Genomic DNA, 20,583 nt, shown 5'->3' on the forward strand with positions numbered 1-20,583 from the left:
CTTCTCTGACTGACCGACTGACTACAACCTTTTTTGTATACGGTATTTCATTTGTTTTGGGTGTGATGTATACTGTGATGATTTATGTAGTTAGTTGTAGTTGAGGATTTATTGAAATGTGTGGTAAAATATTTGTTCTTTTCATTGTATGATTGACACTGGGTTTACGCTACACTGTATGACAGACAACCATTGCGTGACTAAGGTCAGTTGAGTTCCCTGAACTTGTTTACCGGGCTGGACTCTTTTTAGGCCCGAGGTACAGGACATTTCTGAAGGAACCAGAGCTGTTTAAAGCTCCTTATTGTTGTGTGTGATCATTTATGTTGTTAATACATCCACGCAAAAGAATACAGTTGTTTTGAAGTTATTTCCATTGTTTTAAGGGTTCATGAAAAGTGTATTTCCATCCTGACATTTACATGAGTCCTTTGTATTGGTGTAGACTTGACGGACCAGATGGGACTCATTCCCTATCAAACTAAAAGGAGAACCTAATATTTTCTCTGGTAGGCACAACCTACCTGGCACCCCTATAAATTATAACCTCAAGTCAAAACCGTTACATAAAAAATGGCACCCCAGATGGGACCTCAACATTGAGAAATAACCAAAGCAAATCTTTTGTGTGGAATTAAAACAATGGATTCACCCCAAGAAAATGTGCTCATCCATATCATACCTGTCAATGGGAATACACAGGGCCATTCTGACCATCGAGCCGACAATACAAATCATAATGTTAATGGAGTTGATTTGGGCCAGAGCCCTGGGAATCTGAATGCTCTGTCTGGACCACAGGCCACAGGAGGTCTAACCAGCTACTCCCTTATTGACATGGATCTGTGTGGAAGTACTGAGCTAGCCCTCCCTCTGACGCCCAACCTTCCTCCATTGTCTGGTTTATCTCCAGAGGTGGTAGTCTTACAACTTCAAGGTGACATCCTTGATATTCGTCGGACTCAACAACATCTCCAAACTTTAATCCACCATAAATTCAAATGTCTGAGTGAAGAGCAACAATAGAGTGCCATGGAATTCAGAAACTCACTTAGCACTCTAACCCACACGCTGACAGAGCTCAGTGAGAGTGGAAGACGGGATGTTACTGGTGCCATGGACAGGCAGTTTGACTACCAACAAACCCAACTCACTGCCACTCTCCAGTGGCGCTTGCAACATCATCACACTGAGGTCCTCAAGGATGTTAATTCAGTTTTTTTTCCTCTGGTTAACACTGTAGACCACTTGCAGAAAGAGCTCTCTAATTGTGTTAAAATGTTGGCTGACGTGTCTGTTGACATGGCCACCATTAGGCACAACTCCTTGCACAGAGCTTCTCTGGTGTCCCCTTCTGTTCAAACCACTGAGGGCCAAGCTGGCACCTCAGAACAGCTAAGACAAGGCCATGCTGCAGCCACCCCTTACAGGATGCAATCCACCATGCATCCTGGTGTTCCTTTTCATGGTCCGATAACTCCCTCACCCTCTACTTCCTCAATCCCTCCTAGCTCTTTTGTTCATGGTGATTTGATTAGACGTCATGTGGGGGCGATGCCCATTAAATTGCAATTTCCCACCTTTGGGAAAAAGGATGACAGTCCTGATCCGCTAATGTATCTGGAAAGATGTCTTGACTTTCTTGCCCTCAATCCCCTGGCTGACGAAGAACTCATTGCCACATTGAGGAATGTGTTGCATGGGACAGCTCGAGACTGGTGGGATGTGGCACGTCTCACCACTACCTCCTGGGCTGACTTTGAGGCCAAGTTTTCCTCTGCATTTCTGTCTGAGGACTACACAGATGAGCTGGCAGACAGAGTCAGGAATCGAGTGCAAAGAGAGAAAGAGAGTATCCGTGACTTTGCATATGGTTACCACTCCCTGTGCAGAAGGTGGAAACCTGGCATTGAGGAGGAAGAGGTCATTAAATTGATCTTGAAGAACATCAACCCACTACTAGCCAGTCAACTCAGAGAAAGAGTCACCACTGTTGATGGACTGGTTCGCCTGGGACAGCAGTTCGAGAAGGACAGAGAATGCCAACAGCAATATGAACAGAGAAAGAAACAGACACCCAAACCGTTACCCAAGCCAGACCATCAACAACAGCCAGAGTATCCAGCCAAGACCCCTCCCATGTTCTGTTGGAGATGTAGCCAAAAGGGACATTCTTCAGCTACATGTCCAAGACCATATCAAGTAAACCCTTCCAGAAACCACAAATCACAACAGGCCAACACACCTAACTCCCTTCGCAGGAACAACCATCCTACTCTGGGTGCTTTGACCAGAGCTGAAACCCCAAGAGTCACTGCCTACGCCCCCCCATCGACATCCCCTTCCTTGCAGTTAATACCGCACCAACTGGTGGTACCCCTGTCCATAGGTCCATGGACAGGAAGAGCCATCCTGGACACCGGGTCATCCTACACACTGCTCAATGAGAACCTGTGGAAGGAGGTTAAAGGTCCACACTACAACTTGAAGCCGTGGACAGAAGGTCCACTCTATTTGGCTGATGGTGAGGCTAAACGACCACTTGGATGGAGTGAGGTAGAGTTCCGCCTGTGTAACCACTCCTATATGATTCCTTCTGTTATCCTACAAACCAAGAACCTTGCTTTTCCTGTCGTGTTGGGAATTGATTTCATGTACTTCAGTGGTGTCCAGATTGATATCGCACACAATTGCTACTGGTTTCCATACAATCCGAGCAAGAAGCATTTCTTCCAGTCAGAAGCTACAAAGTTACATGATTGGGGTCCAAATGTGGCAGTCTTCTCTGCCATTGCTCCAGTACCACTAACCCTTGATAATCCTTCTGATGATCTCCTTTTACAGGCTGTGAGAAGAGCTCAGCTGGAACAGCCAGAGGAGTTAAGGCTGTTGGAACAACTGCAGAATAACGCTGATGTATGTACTTCAAAGCTGGGACGTACCGGGCTCCTGAAGCACAAAATATTCCTTACACAGGAAATGCCGATCAAGCAGAAGCCATATCGTTTGTCCCCAGCAAAGCTAATCATCCAAAAGGGACTCATTAATGATATGTTGACACAAAATATAATTGAACGTTCATCCTCTCCCTGGGCTGCTCCTGTTGTCCTCATCCCAAAAAAGACCGGTGGTCTTAGATTTTGTGTGGACTATAGGAAGACCAACAAGGTTTCCCAGACTGATGCCTATCCTCTTCCCACCATCCAAGAGATCCTGGAGTCATTGTCTGGCGCGGTTGTGTTCACTACCCTTGACCTCAATAGTGGCTATTGGCAGGTTGAGATGGACCAGGAAAGCAAGGACAAGACTGCTTTTGTCTGTGCTGAGGGCTTGTTTTCCTTTAAGGTGATGCCTTTTGGATTAAAGAATGCACCTGCCACTTTCCAAAGACTCATGGAGATTGCGTTAGGTGAGCTCAAAGGGAAGATCTGTTTCGTCTACCTGGACGATATAATTATCTACTCCCAGACCAGAGAACAACACTTTCAAGATCTTCAAGCAGTGTTGGACAAGCTAAGGGAAGCTGGTCTGACATTGAACATGAAGAAGAGCAACTTCTGCCAAACCTCCCTGAAGTTCCTTGGCCATATTGTGTCTTTTGACGGCACGCATGTGGATCCTGAAAAGACCAAGGCGGTACAAGATTTCCCTGTCCCAACCACACTCAAGGCCCTTCAACGGTTCCTTGGGATGGCTGGATGGTACCATCGGTTTGTGTTGAACTTTTCCCAGGTGGCAGAACCCCTCAACGCATTGAAGCGAAAAGGTGCGAAATTCCGATGGACGGCAGAGTGCCAGACCTCTTTTGAAACCCTGAAACGACACCTCGTCACACCTCCCATTTTGGGTCATCCCAACTTTGATTGCCCTTTTGTTGTTTACACTGATGCAAGTGATGTTGGACTTGGTGCTGTCCTAGTCCAACAGACTGGACTTGGCACTGAAGAAGTGCTAGCGTTCGCCAGTCGAACATTGAATGGAGCAGAACGGAACTACTCCACAACCGAGCAAGAGTGCCTTGCAGTTGTCTGGGCTTTGGAAAAGTGGAGGTACTACCTGGAGGGAAGACACTTCACTGTGGTCACTGACCATTCCTCCCTTGTGTGGGTGTTCAAGACCAACAAACCAAGCACCAGACTCATCAGATGGGCTCTACGGTTGCAAGAGTTCACCTTTGCAGTAGAATACAGGAAAGGAAAATACAACACTGTTCCAGATGCCTTATCCAGAGCTCCTGCTGGTGGTAATGGTGGCCCTCATCTTACATGTGCTACTGTCCTGTCAAGCAGGCGAGACTCACCCAAAACTGACTTTCCCATCTCTGATGAGGCCATTTGGAAAGCCCAACAGGATGATCCAGAAGTACAGGCTTTGTACCAGACTATCCTTGAAGATGGAGAAAAGATGGTCAATCCTACCACCAAGCTGACCATCATTGAAGACAAAGTCTACCGAGTTGTACAACTACCTCACAGAACACTATACCAAATGTACATACCTGAAACTCTACGCCTTCAACTGCTTCAACATTTCCATGAAGACCCGTTAGCTGGTCATTTGGGCAGGTTCAAAACCTACAAGCGGTTGCAAGCATTACTGTACTGGCCACATTTGAGCATGGATGTGAAGTCACACATCCGAAACTGTCAGGTTTGTCAAATGTACAAACCAGAAGGTAGAACGCCTGCTGGCAAGTTGCAGCAAACTGTGGTTACCCGACCTTGGGAAATGTTAGGAGTGGATTTGATGGGTCCATTTCCTAGAAGCTCCAATCAGAATGTGTACATGCTTGTTTTTGTTGATTACTATTCCAAGTGGGTGGAGCTCTTTGCCCTGCGTCAGGCCACAGCAAGGACTGTCTCTAACATCCTTACGAAAGAGATCCTGACTCGCTGGGGAGTGCCTGATTACATCCTGTCTGATCGAGGTTCCCAATTCGTCTCTGATCTCTTTGAGGAGACCTGTCAAAGATGGAACCTGAGACAGAAGTTGACCACGGCTTATCACCCACAGACCAACCTCACTGAGAGAGTTAATCGAACCTTGAAGACAATGGTTGCTTCCTATGTAGGGACCCAGCACAAACACTGGGACAAGCACCTTCACGAGTTTCGATTTGCCCTGAATTCTGCTGTGCAAGAGTCCACTGGAGTCACACCTGCAGAGCTGAACCTGAGTCGCCCCCTCCGAGGACCCTTGGAGATGGTGCTACAGCCCCAGCAGGTTACTCCAGACGCTGCTTGCTATGACCAGGTAGTCCATCTCCACAACTTGAGAGCTCTTGTCTAAAAGAACATGATCAAGGCTCGACTCAAGCAGAAGAGAAATTATGATAAGAAGAGACGAGACATGCAGTTCCAGCTTCGTGATCGGGTGTGGCTTCGCTCTCATCCTTATTCAAAAGCTGAACAATTCTTCTCGGCCAAGCTCGCTCCTAAATGGCAAGGACCATATAGGATTGTGGAGCAGAGCGGCCCTTTGAACTATCGAGTGGTGAAAGAGGACACAGGTGAAGATATGCGCGTTGTCCATGTCTCACGCCTTAAGGCCTGTTACCCCTCGGCTAAGGAATTGGAGGAGATTGAGCGCCGCAAGGTCCTGAATATTTTTGTAGAGGAAAGTGATGAGGAGACCTTTCTCGGTTTCCCCGACCAAGATGTGCCTTCCAGAGCAATGGTCGGCTTTTTCCAGGGGAGGGGGTGTGTGACGGCCCTGAATGTTTCTGAACCGTCTCAGTGCTTCTCCTTCAAATAGGGCGCTATCCTTTTAATTCCCAATTAAATAGCCAGCATCAGCTGCGCAAAAGTGGAGTTGTGATGGAAACATGAATGAGGATGTGTTCGACCCTCAGTTCTGAAGCTTCTCTCTTCCGTTGTTGTGTTGCTGTAAAAGTGTGCTTTGTGTAGCCTAATAGAAAATCTACCCAGGATCGGATCCACTCTTTGCGTCTGTGGACTACACCTCTCCGTTGGTTTTCGTGGCCTTTCTCCGCTGGAGATCTGTCGGCGGATTGGCTTCTCTGACTGACCGACTGACTACAACCTTTTTTGTATACGGTATTTCATTTGTTTTGGGTGTGATGTATACTGTGATGATTTATGTAGTTAGTTGTAGTTGAGGATTTATTGAAATGTGTGGTAAAATATTTGTTCTTTTCATTGTATGATTGACACTGGGTTTACGCTACACTGTATGACAGACAACCATTGCGTGACTAAGGTCAGTTGAGTTCCCTGAACTTGTTTACCGGGCTGGACTCTTTTTAGGCCCGAGGTACAGGACATTTCTGAAGGAACCAGAGCTGTTTAAAGCTCCTTATTGTTGTGTGTGATCATTTATGTTGTTAATACATCCACGCAAAAGAATACAGTTGTTTTGAAGTTATTTCCATTGTTTTAAGGGTTCATGAAAAGTGTATTTCCATCCTGACATTTACATGAGTCCTTTGTATTGGTGTAGACTTGACGGACCAGATGGGACTCATTCCCTATCAAACTAAAAGGAGAACCTAATATTTTCTCTGGTAGGCACAACCTACCTGGCACCCCTATAAATTATAACCTCAAGTCAAAACCGTTACAACACACAGTCACATACATACACACACAGTCGCATTCACACACAGTCGCATTCACACACAGTCACATACACACACACAGTCACATACACACACAGTCACATACACACACAGTCACATACACACACAGTCACATACACACACAGTCGCATTCACACAGTCACATACACACACTCTCATATACATAAAGTGTCAGATACACACACAGTCGCATTCACACACAGTCGCATTCACACACAGTCACATACACACACAGTCACACACACACAGTCGCATTCACACACAGTCACATACACACACAGTCGCATACACACACAGTCGCATACACACACAGTCGCATACACACACAGTCGCATACACACACAGTCGCATACACACAGTCGCATACACAGTCGCATACACAGTCGCATACACACACAGTCACATTCACATACACACACAGTCACATTCACACACAGTCACATACACACACAGTCACATACACACACAGTCGCATACACACACAGTCACATACACACACAGTCGCATTCACACACAGTCGCATTCACACACAGTCACATACACACACAGTCACATACACACACAGTCGCATTCACACACAGTCACATACACACACAGTCACATACACACACAGTCGCATTCACACACAGTCGCATTCACACACAGTCGCATACACACACAGTCGCATACACACACAGTCGCATACACACACAGTCGCATACACACACAGTCGCATACACACACAGTCACATACACACACACAGTCACATACACACACACAGTCACATACACACACAGTCGCATACACACACAGTCGCATACACACACAGTCGCATACACACACAGTCGCATACACACACAGTCGCATTCACACACAGTCGCATTCACACACAGTCACATTCACACAGTCACATACACACACAGTCACATACACACACAGTCACATACACACACACACACCTTATGTTCTTCTATTTTCCCTAACCCCTAACCCTAAACCTTACTCCTAACCCTAAACCTAACCACTAACCCCTTACCCTAACCCTAATTGTAACCCTAACCCTAAACCTAACCCCTAAACTTAAAATAGCATTTGTCGTCATGGGGACATGGGAAATGTCCCCACGAGGATTTTTTTCCCTTGTTTTGCTATCCTTGTGATTTTAGGTCCCCACAAGAATAAATAACCAACCCACACACACACACAATCTCTCACACAAACACACGCTCCCTCTGTCCTTCTTTCTCATTTAGAGGCAACACACAGAGATGTGAGCACACACACTTTGTGACCATGGAAACAGCATTTTGAAGTGTTTCCAGAGGGACTTGCTAAAGCTGCAGCTCTCCCCTAATGTAAGGGATGCATTGTTGTGTGCCTCAGACCTGCAGAACGCACTGACCTGTACGCAAATCACAGGTCACTGGGCAACTGAGGACAGGTTTGTATCACAGTCAATAGTACAGTAACACACAATGAGAGCAGTCTGGTGCTTTACGAAACAAAGATATCACTAACACTCACACCTGACTCCCCCCTTACTAGCTCTGACTTTGCTGAAAGCTACTTTATTGAGGAAACATGTACTTACTATGACTATGATATGTGGTTGTCCTAGCAAAAAAATAATAATAAAAAAAAGAAAAAATAGAAAAAATATAATTTAAAAAAATATAAAAAAATTAAGAAAAAAAAGAAAAAAGAAAAATAAATAAATAAAATGTGGTTGTCCTAGCTAGCTATAAATGCACTAAATGAATGCACTAACTCTAAGTTGCTCTGGATAGGCTGTCTGCTAAATACTAAAATGTTAATGTCAAATATAAAAAGCTAATGATTTGGGGGAAATTCGAAACAGTTATTCCTAATATTATACAAATTGGTTATTACATTCATCAAAACACTTGCATGGCTGATGAAAATATCACATAAACACATGCAATGTTCAGTTGAAAGGGTGTTATTTGTCAGTAGAAATCTTATGGCCATTATTACATTTAAAAAATATATGTTGTATTGATACACACAATGGAAAGGTGCAGTGAAATGTATTGTTTTACAGGGTCAGCCATAGTAGTACATCACCCCTGGAGCAAATCAGGGCTAAGAGCTTTGCTCAAGGGCACATCGACATGTTTTTCACCTTGTTGGGTATTCAAACCAGCAACCATTCGGTTACTGGCATAAAGCTCTGACTGCTAAGCTACCTGATGCCTAAGACATTGATGGGGATAGGAAGTGAATTATCTTGTCACTCCTGTGGAACCCCCCCCCCCCCCGGAGGCCTGAGAAACACAGGTCAAGCGTAGGTGTCCTGTCCATCTGACACCAAGCGAAGAGGTAAACACTAGTGCAACACTCATTTACCTCATCCCTAGAGAGTTAGGAAAACAAGCATTAGCTATGTGTTCCAGTTGATATTTTACATTGGATTGAATTAGTAGCAACACCATGTAGTTACTTTGTGCGGAAGACATTCATTTTGTTATGTATAACATAAGCCTACAGTAAAGATATACATGAGATCATAATGAATGAGGAGTTATAAATGAAATGATGTAATATAATAACAATTATTTTCATTATTTTTAAAGTAATATAGGCTAAAGGAAATGATTAGATTTGGTAAGGGACATTTATTTTGAGACTAATCATATATTGATTTAGTTGACTCAAGCAACATGAAAAAAAAGCATGTTACAGGGTCATTGAAGGGTCATCGCAGGATCAGGGTGCAAACTGTACACAGCACTGTCAAGTGTGACATACCATGAGCCATAAGAAAGTTTGACAGGCATCTCTCATGACTTGAGTGTATCCACTGTATAAATAGCTTTAGAGCAGGTGTAAGAACACCAACAGGATAGCACTTATAACATGTCCTGTCGGTGACAGTCAACCCGTCTCAGGTGACACTGTGCCATTGAGTGCCATTAGGTGTCAACAGGGTCAAAGGTAAAAACACATGTAGGTGAGCATGTCAAACGACAACAACATTTAATTGTTTTCATGTTCGGTTCAGTTTTTGAACAGAACAACACATTGGCGTGATTTACAGAGAAGAGCAATGCTTAATGCAGAAAAATAACATTGTGTACAAAAATACAACTTCACTGTACAAAGCAAACACTGCACTTACAAAGCTAAGTAATGGAAAAGTTGGCGGAACCAAATCTTCCATAGGCAGGATGGCACTTTGAACAGAGACAGAAATCCAATACAGTAATCTTCTATCGTTGAATTGTACTTAGAAAACATGCAGGAATGCATTTCAGTTGAAAACTTGTATCTATTCATGTACTGTTTGGGCGTCATTCATGTGTAACAGATTTGAAGAATTTCAGATAGTGTATGGATCTGATCTGAATATGGCCTTTCGTTCTGTTTATCTTTGGTAGTATATTATATTGAGGTATGGGTCAGTGGTTTTGGTGAAAACTGGAGGAATGATGTCAATATAATTAAAAGTCACCATAGATTTCTGAAATGAAGAATACAAAATACTGTTCAGGTTAACAATATTAGGCCCTTCTTATGGTTAGTCTTACTTATATGCACATCATGTGCAAGACCAAATAGCCTCTGCAGATATCTAGAGGGAGAATGCAGAGCTTCTTCTTGTCTCTGAATAACCCTGTCATGCAAATTGATTAGACTGATTCTCATGATTGATTCTTCAATTCCAGCTCAGGTATGTCAATAGTCATTTCACATTTGGACTTCAGTTCTAATTGGTTAATGTATGCATGTATGAGTGATGTATTGTAAACATGCTTAATGGCAAACAGCTGAAAAAGACTGAACAAATCAATAACCTAAGGAGGTCAAAACCTGCTCTGGAGTCTTGACTGTGATAATTGTACTACGTGGTGTACTCAATTCTATTCTTTGAAAGGTTTTCCTACAATAATAGCTAAGTGTATAAACCTTTGAGCAATATTATATCTTAAAAATACCTGAGTACCTGCCCTTGAAAAACAGGACTCCCTGACCACAAAAGGTTAATTTCAGGTTGATATGATTTCATATAGCGTGACAGAAAGGCAGTACTTAAACCCTGACAAAGTGTTTTACTTCCAAAAGGACCAACAGGGTACAATTCCACATTCAAAAATTGATCTTGGTTATCCATGCGACTCAAGATGTGCACAGCACAATTAGAAGAAATTGTCTGGATATCCCGTGCAATATAGAATATAAAAGTGTGTATGTCATGTGACATGTGCATGCATTTGTTACCAATGAATATTCCTTAATTGGTCTATGAGCCTTAATGGAAATAGTTTCTATGATCCAGCTGCAAGACATTTGAGCAATAACCCGTCAAACAGGTTTTGCGGGAAACCTAACAGAGCCTTTGAGATTCTTAAATTCCTTCTCTGATAAAGTCAACATTGAAGAGATAGTCAGTGCCCGAAGAAATGCGAAGCAAATAACCTGAAACTTTACCTTAGACCAAATGCTTATAGTATATGTTAACTCAATGTCATCACTGTCCTTATGCACCCTGAAAGATATGTTCACCTCATAAACAGTAATCCAATGTCCATCATGCATTGGGGTGTTCAAATGCAAACACATTCAAAACATTGATGCAGCATAAATCAATACCTTATCATACAAATTATTTTCAATGATTGACAGAAATGTGTCGCTTCCTTCAAAGGACTTGATCCGCATGGCACGTTGCACAAGACCACTTTAAAAATGACATTTAGAAAAAAAACATGCCATTGTAACAGTATAAAGTTGAAATCTGGAAAGGTAAACAACTGTTCCAGAGGGACAATACCACTGTGTTGGCATTGTGGAGTGGCACCGCATCACGAACCAAAGCCTCTGTCCTTGTAGTTTCTCACTCCAAATAAGTAAGGGGGGCACTGACATTTCCATGGCAGAAGTAGCATGCACAGCTACAGTATGCTATTGAATGGAGCTAGGCTAACAAATTGGAATCCTAGCATCATAACCTAGAAACCCAAATGGAGCTAGGCTAACAAATTAGCATTCTGGCATCAAACCTAGCGACCTCCATGGGTAAGACGGCTTGATTGTCTGGAGAAGAGGCCGAAGGCTAAGTCTCTTTCTCTCAGTCTTTGCTCTCGCTGCATGTTCGTCGGATCACAGAGGAGAAGAAGCTGTTGCCTTGTGGGGGCCCCATCAACATCGGGGCCTGGTTCTTATGCACTATTTCAATCTGGTGTGGACAGAGAGGGAGGGAAACAGGACAGAGTTACATGGTGGTATGCTATGGTTGGGCGAATGCTTTCATAACATGGAGCACATGGACCCACTGAACATCCCTGTACACTGAACAGCAAGGGAGGTCATGGTCTGTGTAATAATGTCATTTTGCCATTCCAATAAGCGACCACAGAGAAAAGCTTGATGCTTGAATTCTATGAGTATTAGACGCTATTAGTATTTCAGAAGAAGAAAAAGTGAAACTACCACAGATCAATGAAATGGTAAATATCAACCATCAAGGTATGCCCTGACCTGGACGTAGCTCATTATACTATAGCCCTCGCAGTACAAACAAGAATAATGAGCAAGGTGAACAGTATCATCAGCATAAAAGAAACCCTTCTACTTCAAAGAGAAGCATGCCATTCATCGTTCATGAACTCTAACACTGTAGTGGTCGCTATTGTGCGTGGGCTTGATGTGCAAATCATATTCAACATGACTGAACTGAATGTTACTGGAGTATCGTTTAATTGACACATTAACCTTTCCATGAGAATTGGGGTCAAAAAAAAGGTTCAGCACAAAATAAGGACTTGAAAGAGAAGCTGGCCGTGTTTGAAAGCTTAAAGGGCTATAAGAGTTTGTATTTTATGGTAAAGAAATTGATACTAATTTTCAAATAGATTAATTAAAGGGGCAATCTGCAAAGCACAACAAAGTGGCGACCCTACCACTGTTTTGGTAAACAGCTGAGGGATGGGGCTGGAGAATGTAACCAAACAAAGCTGTCAGTACTGGGACTGACCATCCATTAGATCAAAATGATAGTTTTAACCATGTTTTAAAGCTACACAGTCAGTGTTTGTTCACAATTGAATGGTTTACAAACAATGGAGTAAAACAAACTTATATTTTGGGTTCTGGTGGTGTACAACAGTTAAACTAAGATAATTAAGGAATTTATAAGTTATAGTCGTCAATAATCAATGGTTATATATACTTTAAAAAAATGTATGGCCCTTTAAAGGTGATGCCAGTGTACAATAGCGATGTAGTAATACAAGTTATAAGTGCAAATTAATGGGGTTAATTATCTTATGTGTGCAAGACATGATTTGCATAACTGTTGTTGTTAATAATTAGTTGGATAACATCCCATTTTAATGAACTTTTAACAGGTTGACTGATTCAAAATTCAGCATCGAGACATCTGTAACTCACCATGGAAATCACCCAACACACAATTATGTGTTGTCAGAGCCTGACTTTGATTTGTGGAGTTTTGCCAACAGACACGAGTGCACTTATAAACTACTTGTTTTGTCATGCACTAGATTCTCACATAATGACTGAAAGATCTGTATGTAAATTCTGGCTCCACTTCATCTGTGATGCTGTCAGAGGAGTCACATTGTAATTAAAAGCAAACACTGGTTTAATCAGCACAAATTGAGCCATTTCATTTTGAAAAGTGAACAAAATGTCTAACAAAACAAACACTCGTACTTGTGCAGGGGAGTAGTTTGAGGGACCAGGTGAATACATTCAAACAAAGGTCTGTGTTATTACATATCAGTTAGGATAAATTACAAATATTTAAAACAATGCAACTTCACTCTCAAGAACTTCTGCCGGGGTACTTTAAAGCATTCATATCTTATGTGGGAGCATAGAGACAATTAGAACTGCATTAGAAATGCATTAATACCACAACACACGGAACGTTGACATGACTTACAGTACAGGGAGTCTGCATCCAGGGCTCTCCATCAATCTGCATGGGGAGGGCTTTGGTGGTCCTGACAACGACAAACAAAAATCCATCTTAAAACATTATTCTTGACTTCTGTTATGTCTTCCATCTAGATTGTTTCTATGTTGTTAACAGTGTTCAAAAAGGCATAATGTTGACTGGATGGGATTAAAGAAGGTGACTGTGGTCAGACAGTGATCAGTGGTTGTGGTCAAGGGGTACTGACCTGATGGTGACCGAGGAGCACTGGGCCAGGCGTCTTCCTGCGCTCCTCAGGCCGATGTGGATCTGTCCCATCGCCATGGCTCCCTCCAGACCCACCACCTCCAACAGCTGGTCTGACGGGTCTACAGACACAGAGACGCAATTACACATAGAACTCAGGCCATCTCTCCACCATCCTGTTGAGCTGAGCAGTTTGAATTGATCCTAAATCAAGCCATTGGGTAACTCTGGAATCCGTGCATCTTGAGTAAGAAGAAGAAGAAGGAGAAGGAGAAGGAGAAGAAAGAGAAGAAAGAGAAGAAGGAGAAGAAAGATGGTGGGAACAGGGGGGATAAAAGAGGCAAAAAGGAAGCGTGCTTCATTTTCAAGGTGCACAGTTTGCCTTCCGCTCTCTGAAGCCTGAATATTCACTGTTGAAAGGGGGAAAAAAGCAACAAGAACAACAACCAGCAGCCATAAACAAAACACCTATTAATTAGATTGCGCCGGCAATGCAAAGCAATCTTGTCTTCCTATAATTATTAATTTATTTTCTGTTTTGAAGTTATGAGCATTGATTTTGCCCCTGCTGGAAGCCCAGTGTCGCGCTGAGCCCATCTGTTTCAGCGGGCCTTTTACTCCTCCTACTCTCAGACTACTCACCCCTCTGCAAATTAAACCCTGTTGGGAGTGCAGAGAGACACTAATTGAAACTAAGACCCATTTTAGGGACTTGGTGGGTATGGTAGAACAAACTAGCATGCTGTCATTGATCGTGCTTCTGTATGGTGCTGTTGCTAATGCTAGGTTGCTGCTGCTAAGGCCAGGCTGATGTTCAGGGCTTCTAAGATGTTTGAGTGATGCCTTAGATACAGTATATAAATCAACCATATTTGCTTTCTATGGATGTTACTGTTGAGAGGTAGTGTCCAGCTGTCACTATAGCAACAGGCTGGGTGGGCACCCTCTGTGTTAAATTGTGAATGGAGAGCTTGCCCTGCCATGAGAGCTAAAAAGAGAGTTTGTGTGCGTTCGCACGTGCGTGCTTGTGTGAGAATACGTGTGTGTTCACACCTGTGTGTGTATGTGTGTGTTTATGCCTGCATACCTGTGTGTGTGTGTGTGTGTGTATGACTCCATGCCTATGTGTGTGTACACAACGTGCTAGCCCCCTGTCACTGGGCCCTCCCTCCCAGCATGCCTTCTCACGTTAGCGCTGCTGGCTCACACAGCCCCTGGGTGACACGTATGATGGACAGCGTCACCACGGCGATGGATAAACGTGTAGTGATTCCTAGTTGCCCGGAGCTACACACAGGTCATATAGTATACCCCAGAATGCTTACTGTGGGCAAGGCCAGGAGCGTGCTCTGCTCTCAGCAACCAAGGTCAGGGCAGGGAGATCGTCAATGGACATAAGGCTTCATGATTTTGCCTATGTTTGAAAATAGCAAATGATTGGTATATGATTATTCTAAACAGTGGTGGTTGTATTAGTATTTTCATGAGGCTACTTCAGTTGTTTAAGTATAAGCCGTTGGGGGAGGGGTGAGGGACTAAACTAACATATGGAATTCTTTTTAGATGGCCATACCATGGATCATTTAGCTATTTGATTTAGAATTTAATCCCCCCAAAATAAAATAAAATAATTTGAGAAAATATTGAATATGGCCTTTACTACTATAGTCCATAGAAATGCATTGAATAACACATTCATGAACTTGCTAAATATTTAACTCTATTTTATGTGGCACAAAACTACCTCCATACTTCCATTAGTTTGTACTTCAGATGAGTCCCGTGACACTTGTGGAGGTCGTAGAGCAAAATGGAGAACATCGCGTTGACGAGACTCTCACTTTTCCATAGTGGGGTCATATTAGTGTGTAGGCCAAACTGTTCGGGACACTACATATGTTTTCTTGAGAAGACCGATTTTCGGGATGCCACCTTCCAAGGCCGACATAGGCGGATGAGGTGGATTGAGACACAGCCCATGCAAAAAAACCTGATAGCTTTAGCTTAAACTGACGGATTTTGATGGGGATTGTACTACTATGTTACTTAGATTGAGGCAAAGGTGAGTCAATAGACACTTAAGGATGAATGAATGACTGTATAATACTATCTGACTGTTACAACCAGTGCAGTGCCCGTTTAATAATAGTGATGGATGCGTAACTATAGCCTGGTCTGTAGTCTATAGTCATCGAAGAAAGAACAGACTCCAGTTTTCCCTGATTTGAAAAGGGTGAGCTCAGAGGCATTGGTTGCACGTGTCAGACGAGAGAGACCGATTAAAGATTCATTTTTCTTTCTTCTTTTCAAGTGATTTTTTTTAAAAGGGCAACACTAGTTACACCAGCACTTCCGGACAGGTTTCTCTAACTCAGAGCCATGTAAATATATGGCTCTGCTCTCACTTATCTGTCTACTACATTCTGGTCAAGTGTTATTGGTTGAGAGTTGGTCATAGCGGAGAGGTTTTGGAACATATCATCAAGCTTTGTACTCTGAGAGGAGACCGTCATCCACTCATCATGCAGTGTTTAAAGGGGTAAAGGTGGAGGGTGAAGTGGAATCTTGCAAAAATAAAAACTTTGTTAGTGTTGAGCGATTAGTGATTTTTGAGGTCGGTTCAGTTTCGGTTCAATTACAAAAAAATTATTGGTTTAGATGTTTTTTTTAAATGCATTATGAAATGATGACATTAAAATTATTTTAGAGCTTTTTAATGGAAATTCCAAAGCCAGAAATAGTGAACATTAAATCGCCAAAACATTGAAAATATTCCATTGTCTCTGTCAGGTCCACACTGGGTAGACATCAATAGAAACATAGAAATGAACTATGAAATAATACAATATTTCAGTTGTGTATATTACTTAATTTTTACTTGATTGCTTTATTATTTTTCATTCCTTATAATCATCATCTCATCTCTGCTCTGGCAGTAGAAGCCATACTGTACTGTCTGTAGTCATCCTATTTAGCTAGGCTACCCTGCATAAGTATGCTGCAGAGCTGTCTGAAGAAATCATTTTACTAGTTCTTCAAAGTAGATAAGGCATACTTTCACAAACTGTCTCTATCTCTATCACTCGTAGTAGTGTTGTGTACATTCCTCTCTCATGTGGTTCATGTGGTCTCTGTGTATCTAAGCTAATGTAGCAGGCATAAAAGTGTATCCATCTCTGTCTGAGCCAGAAAGAACAGGCGCAATAGATTATGGTCATTGTAGTTAATTGCCACGTTTCTGCACTGAACTAGGTTAAATATTTGCTTAATGAAAACTACAACTCCCTTCAGCCCAGCGTCCAACATAGTTCTTGACTTGATTTCTCTCATGAATAATTTGATTTAGCTTTCGGAAAACTTCACATGGGCTTACAAAAAAACAGAACTAAATGGAATTCAAGTAATTGATCTGAAGTTCGGTCAATTAGTTGTTTAATAACTGGAGGGGAAATTATTTTGGTTAATTGCTTAGCACTACAACCTGTCCTTGTAGATAAATGGAAAATACAGTCATACAAATAATACAAATTTAGTTTTACACTCATAGTGGTTTCAAAACAATCTGTTTTAAAAGAGGGGACCGAATAAAGACCAAATCGTTCCTGATCGCACATCAACATCACTTATCTCAGATAGAAGACTGAGTCACAGACATGTTACAGTGGCTTACACACACAGTCAAGTCCTATATTAGGCAGCCCACGCCTCATAATCGAGTTGTCACAGTGCATGATTAGTCCCAGCATCCTTGTCATTGTCAAATACCTGTCCAGGGCAGTCTCTACTCCACTGACAACATGCAGAGTGACAGAGAGGGAGTGGGTGAACAACGTTGAGACCACCTTTAGAATCTCCATGGTACATGTCTCAGGGCATCAGTCCCCCCCCCCATTACTACTCCCCTCTGTCCCCATTCTAAATAATTCACCCATAGCCATTCCCTTCCACCTGAGGGGCTTGTCTCCTGGCGTCAACAGCGGGATGACTTAACAGCTCCAGAAAGGTCAGTCGTTTTTTCCCCCAGTTTGATCCGCACTTCGCGCTCTGTGCTCTGGGTACGTGTACAGCCCCCAGTCCCCACGACCCCCAACCCCACCGCAGCCCCCCAGGCTAATGCACTCGGTGTTTATGGGCCCCTCTAATACTCCATTCTCTGATCTGACAAGTTGGGCCTCTCATCTTGAGCACACCTTCAGCAAGGGCAACCAGCAACCAGCACTCACTCACTGGCCACTAAGTGCCTTTTCAGGTTCAGGCTGAGGGTTAGGATAAAACAAAAAAAATCCTTTGCACCAAATCAAATGATTTTTGGGTGAATTAATGGAAGGGAGGGACTACTGTAGTGTATCGATGGGGTGGGAATTGATCATCTCCGACCACCACTACCATCTTAACCCATCTTGCCAAAGCTGTCATTTCTAAGGCTATGTCCATTGCCTTTCTCCCAGTCTATAAGAGTAGAACTCAGTGAAATGGATGATGTCCTAGGTTATTAGAAAGAACATGCATGATCCAAATGGGTGCATTCATCAGTGCTTGACTCGTATTGACTGAAATTAAAGAGTAGGGGGAATCTCCTCGATACTCCACTGTTGGCGAAGCACACAGGCAGATAATGGATTTGGTACTTTGATTTTAACTGAGGAGGATACATCCCAGGTTATGTAGTCAATGGGTTGCCTATTATACAGTGCAGTGTACATCGCAGTGGTACTAATTCATGAAAACATCCTTGGTATGATTGCACATTTGACAATGAAAAATTGTCACATACCCAGTCTTGTGTGATTTGACTTTCACTATGCACTGTATGAATCTGATTTGGTTGATCTATGATCTAATCAAGCCTGGACATAATACACCAGCAAAATACTACCACATTCTACAGATGTAGAATCTTAATTTGATCACTCTTTTGTCGCTGAGAATCTTCCTGCGATGCAGCAAAGGCAGATTAGTTTAGTGATTTACATAAATTCACTGAAAACCCGCACTAAAACACGGTTGTATTGACAGCATAGCACTTTTCATGTGGCCTACTTTTGTCCAGCTAATAGCCTAACCACCAATCAAGCAACATTATGGACTAAACGTTTAAATCCAGTTTTTTATGATTTTGCTACAACAATGCTGGTCAAATTAAGGTACAATGCCCTTGCAATAAAATACTGTACACCTGATACAAACACCTTGATCACAGCTACAGCATCATCTGGACATGTGTGTAACAAAAGTTTAACACTCACCATTTCTGTTAAGCGGTCTACACATACAATTTGATGATATGTTTAATAAATCCAAAGTACGCACCTCACAGAACTCACTGCAACTGTCTCTGCAATGTAATGCTGCATAGCAAACGCAGCGTTCCGTTGGAAATGAATGTACTTATGGTGTACCAAAACGCGATAACGCTGTCGCTGTGATCAAGGTGTAAGGAGTAGCCCTAGTCCACTGTGATTTGCACTTCCCTAAATTATGCTGCTCCATGTGAGGACAACCCTCTACATAGTATTGCCTAAGAAGGTGATAAATGTGTTTACAGTAACTTAACCAGTGACTAAGGTGATCATCCACAAACTGGACATGAGTAGACAGTTTACCAGTTTACTGGCTGACCTTAACTCCTCCTAAACAATAATCTGTGTTAATTCAAAGATTCTCCTTGATGGGCTTCCCATCTGACATATTTATGAATTCAGTGCCCATAAAGGCAGCAGAATTCACACTGAGCTCCCTCAGTCTGCTCCTATTAGGCCTGGTTGTCCACTTCCACCTACACAAGCCATTACCAGTCAAGTGACAGTGCGAAACAGTGACATTAAACCGCACCCCTTCATCCCAAACCAAATCTAAGTACTGTGATTCAACTTGTCATTGGTGAAATATTCATACCAGCGCCAGGGAAAACTTTGTCCCAAAGTTTGTCTCTGATCTGTCTAATGTGAGCTTGGACAAGGTCTTGCCTCTTAGTGTCACAGGTTATTAGGAGAAAGGCTATTCTATGCTAACCAATCTATACACAAAATGGCAGCCGATCAGCCATTGAGTTGTAGCATTTCAAGCCTGTTATCCTGTGTATGTTTGGTTGTACTACTGATCTGTAAGAGGCATACCTGAATATGAGCAAGCCTTTGACATTTTAAAAGACCTTAAAGGACCTATGTAAAATACCCCCATGTAAAATAAATGTGACAATGTGAACAATGTTTCCTCAAAGTTGGAATTGCAATGAATACATTTCAAATTCACCAGCATCCATCATTACGATAGCTACCTTGGACAGCAAATTGAAGCTCTTTGGGGTCCAGCACTGTTGTCCTCTTATCCTGGGTCTTCTTCCCTCCCCGGCGGTTGCTCCGCCTTTTCCTGCTCTCACCCCACAGGTTGGAGCCGCCATGCATGCTGGGAATGTTTAAAATGGCGATGCCTTCCAAAGAGATGCTGTCTAGGTCCAGAGTGATGCCATCGCACTTTACAAAGGACAAGGGTCAGGAAAGAAAGCGAGAGAGAGAGAGGGAAAATGGAGGGAGCAAGAGAGAGAGGGATTACATCATATCAATAATCAAAGTGTTCCTCTTGAAACATGTGTGTAGCAATAAAATAACGTTAAGTAGATCATGCTAATTATGCTTCTCAGTGAGGTGTTATCAAAACTTTACCACGCTCATCTGACAGCGTTCATTGCTGACTGATGATTAACAGTTTATGTCGAAGCCATTTGATCTTTGACAAGCTGGAAATGTCCACCAGAAGGGGACCTGCCACCAGCCATGACTCCTAACAACCTTATACTAGTACGGCATCCATATTAGGAATACCCTCAGTTGCCAGCTG

The 20,583-nt window shown here is 42.7% G+C and overlaps 1 protein-coding gene across 5 annotated transcripts in view; it reads right to left on the reverse strand.

Annotated features, from left to right (window-relative positions):
* Window positions 1–9,546: 9,546 nt before the first annotated feature.
* Window positions 9,547–20,583, reverse strand: part of LOC115177005 (diacylglycerol kinase beta) — a 66,943-nt gene continuing 55,906 nt past the window's right edge. For all 5 annotated transcript variants that reach the window (XM_029737446.1, XM_029737445.1, XM_029737447.1 and 2 more), the window contains 4 exons: window positions 20,024–20,219; window positions 13,748–13,868; window positions 13,507–13,567; window positions 9,547–11,775 (listed from right to left, as the gene is read on the reverse strand). In XM_029737446.1, the coding sequence (XP_029593306.1) occupies window positions 11,668–11,775; window positions 13,507–13,567; window positions 13,748–13,868; window positions 20,024–20,219 (486 nt within the window). In that variant the 3' untranslated portion in view covers window positions 9,547–11,667. The remainder of the gene's footprint in view (window positions 11,776–13,506; window positions 13,568–13,747; window positions 13,869–20,023; window positions 20,220–20,583) is intronic.

The sequence above is a fragment of the Salmo trutta genome, chromosome 37 (genome assembly GCF_901001165.1).
Source record: "Salmo trutta chromosome 37, fSalTru1.1, whole genome shotgun sequence".
Taxonomy (NCBI): Eukaryota; Metazoa; Chordata; class Actinopteri; order Salmoniformes; family Salmonidae; genus Salmo; species Salmo trutta.